The 2485-nt window shown below is 41.8% G+C and overlaps 1 protein-coding gene across 1 annotated transcript in view; it reads right to left on the reverse strand.

Annotated features, from left to right (window-relative positions):
• Nucleotides 1–2479, reverse strand: part of ZC3H4 (zinc finger CCCH-type containing 4) — a gene marked incomplete at its 5' end in the record, with an annotated part of 3739 nt that extends 1260 nt beyond the window's left edge. Inside the window, 4 exon segments of the mRNA XM_010181859.1 lie at nucleotides 1–114; nucleotides 725–970; nucleotides 1815–2143; nucleotides 2328–2479. The exon segment at nucleotides 1–114 is cut by the window's left edge and continues 2 nt beyond it. Of these exon segments, the coding sequence (XP_010180161.1) occupies nucleotides 1–114; nucleotides 725–970; nucleotides 1815–2143; nucleotides 2328–2479 (841 nt within the window).
• Nucleotides 2480–2485: the final 6 nt, after the last annotated feature.

Here is a 2485-nt window from a genome sequence, read left to right on the forward strand (position 1 = left end):
GGGGATTTTGGGGGGGGGGCCTGCCTGAGCTTTGTTGCCGTAGGGTTTTTAGGATGGAGGTGACGCTGCTCCCGCCATCGTCTTCGTCGCTCGAGTACCAATTGCCGGTGTCGCCTGTGGGGGGAGGGAGGGGCAAAACATAAAGAGAAAAATAATTTAAAAAATATTAAAATCGAAAAAATTTAAAATGTAAAATTAAATTCTAAAATTTTAAATTTAAAATTTTAGATTTTAACTTTACACTGTAAAATTTTTTAAATTAGAACTTAAAATTTTAGATTTTAATTTTACATTTTAAATTTGCTTAAATTAGAATTTAAAATTTTAAGTAAACTTTAGAAAAAATTTAAGATTAAATTTTAAAGATAACCTAAAATTTAATTTAAAAACCTGAAATTTAAAAGATAAAAATTAAGCTTTTAATATTTTAAAATTAAATCCCAGTGAAAGCCACATGTGACATCCTCGGCCCCCTCCACGTGTGTTTTCACGCCTCAAATTAGCAGGAAAGTCCAATTTCCCCCCAAAATTAAACCACCAAACCTCCTCCCCTACTGAAATTCTCTAAGAAAATTTCATTTTCTTCATAATTCCTGAAATAATCTCTCCCTGACCCCCAATTTTTCCAAAATCTCCTATTTTTTGGCAATTTGGGTCCGTACAAACTGAATTGAATCCGGATTATGCCAATTTGAGGGGAAAATGTGATTGTTTGGCTACTTGCCTTCCTCGTTTTCCACTTGCTTGTTGCTCTCGGCCAGCCTTCGCGCCCGCTCCTCTTCCTCTTGTTGTTTTTGTTGAATTCTCAAATAAAGCGCTCTCTGTGCCGACGGCATAAAATCGGGGATGTTCCCGGATTTTGGTAACCCGGAGGGGCCCCCTTCGCACAAAGCGTCGTGATCCAAGGAAGGGTCGGGGTACATGTGAGGGTCCGGGGGTCCTTCCATGTCCTCGTAGCCGCCGTAGTCTTCTGCGAGGGGAAAAACCAGAAAATTTCAGCTCAAAAATGCAAAAAAAGGACTTAATTTTTCCTGGTACGTCAAATTCAATCTCAAAAAAGCCAAATTAATTTCTCCCAGCGTGTGAAATTCAATTGCAGAGGTGAGAAAAACGACTTCACTTTCTCCCCGCACGTCAAATTCAATCTCAAAAAAGTGAAATTAACCTTAATTTTTCCCAACACATCAAATTCAATCTTAATGATGCGGTATTGTTTTTTCCCGGCAAGCGAAACTCAATCTCAAAATTGCGAAAAACGACTTCATTTTTCCCAGGATGACAAATTTAATCACAAAAATGCAAAAAAAAAGCCGTAATTTTTTCCGGCAAGGGAAATTTAGTTTCAAAAATGGGAAATTATTTTTTCCGCACATCAAATTCCATCTCAAAAATCTGAAAAAAGACCTTAGTTTCTGCCCGGATGTCAAATTTAATCTTGAAAACGCACAATTTATTTTTCCTGGCGTGTGAAATTCCACCGCAAAAATGGAAAACCCAATTTAATTTTTCCCGGGAAATTCAATCTGAAAAAATGCAAAAAAAAGGACTTAATTTTTCCCAGCACGTCAAATCCAATCTCAAAAACGTGAAAAATAAATTAATTTTTCCCGGCACATCAAATTCAACCTCAAAAATATGAAATGATTTTTTGTTGGCACATCAAATTCCATCTCAAAATTGAGAAAAATTACTGAAATTTTTCCTGGTATGCCAAATTCAATCTCAAAAATGCAAAATATGACTTAATTTTTTCCCAACACTTCCAATTCCATCTCAAAAATGTGAAATAAACCTTAATTTATCCCGGGCCGTACCTGGATCTCCCATCATGCCGTGCTCCATCTCCAAATCATCCGGATGTTGGTAGAAATTCTCGTAAAATCCTTGCGCCGGAGGCCCGGGGGGCATCATTCCTGAATGGGGGGAATCTTCTGGTCCGTACGGCATCATGGGAGGGCCGGGACCCATGGGGGGGCCCGGATTCATCCCCGGACCCATGGGCATGTCAGGGTGCATATCAGGGTGCATATCTGGGTGCATATCAGGGTGCATGTCCGGGTGCATATCAGGGTGCATGGGGCCGGGCATTGGTCCTGGGGGTCCTCCTGGGCCGGGGAATCGGGGAGGAGGTGGCCCTGGGTGCCTAAAATTTAAAAAGAAAAGAAAAAAATGGTACTTGATTTCACATTTTCTGCTTCTGGGGGAGTGAATCCAGCACTTTCCAGCCCCACCAAATGAAGAGAAATGAGTTTTTGATGCCCAAAAGCTGCTCCCCATCGATTTGTCACCCCTCCCTGTCCCCATTAGTTGGGGACGGTGACACTCACCGGACGCCCAATTTTTCGGCCAGCTGCCCGGTGGGGCGGACGACGATTTCAAAGAGCGAAGGGATTTTTTTGTACATGTCCGGCGACAAAGGTTCGTGCATCGGAGGAGGCATCTGCGGCCCCGGCGGAGGAAGAGGAGGAGGAGGAGGGGGAGGAGG

The sequence above is a fragment of the Mesitornis unicolor genome, unplaced genomic scaffold (assembly GCF_000695765.1).
Source record: "Mesitornis unicolor isolate BGI_N332 unplaced genomic scaffold, ASM69576v1 scaffold16493, whole genome shotgun sequence".
In the NCBI taxonomy this organism is placed as follows: Eukaryota; Metazoa; Chordata; class Aves; order Mesitornithiformes; family Mesitornithidae; genus Mesitornis; species Mesitornis unicolor.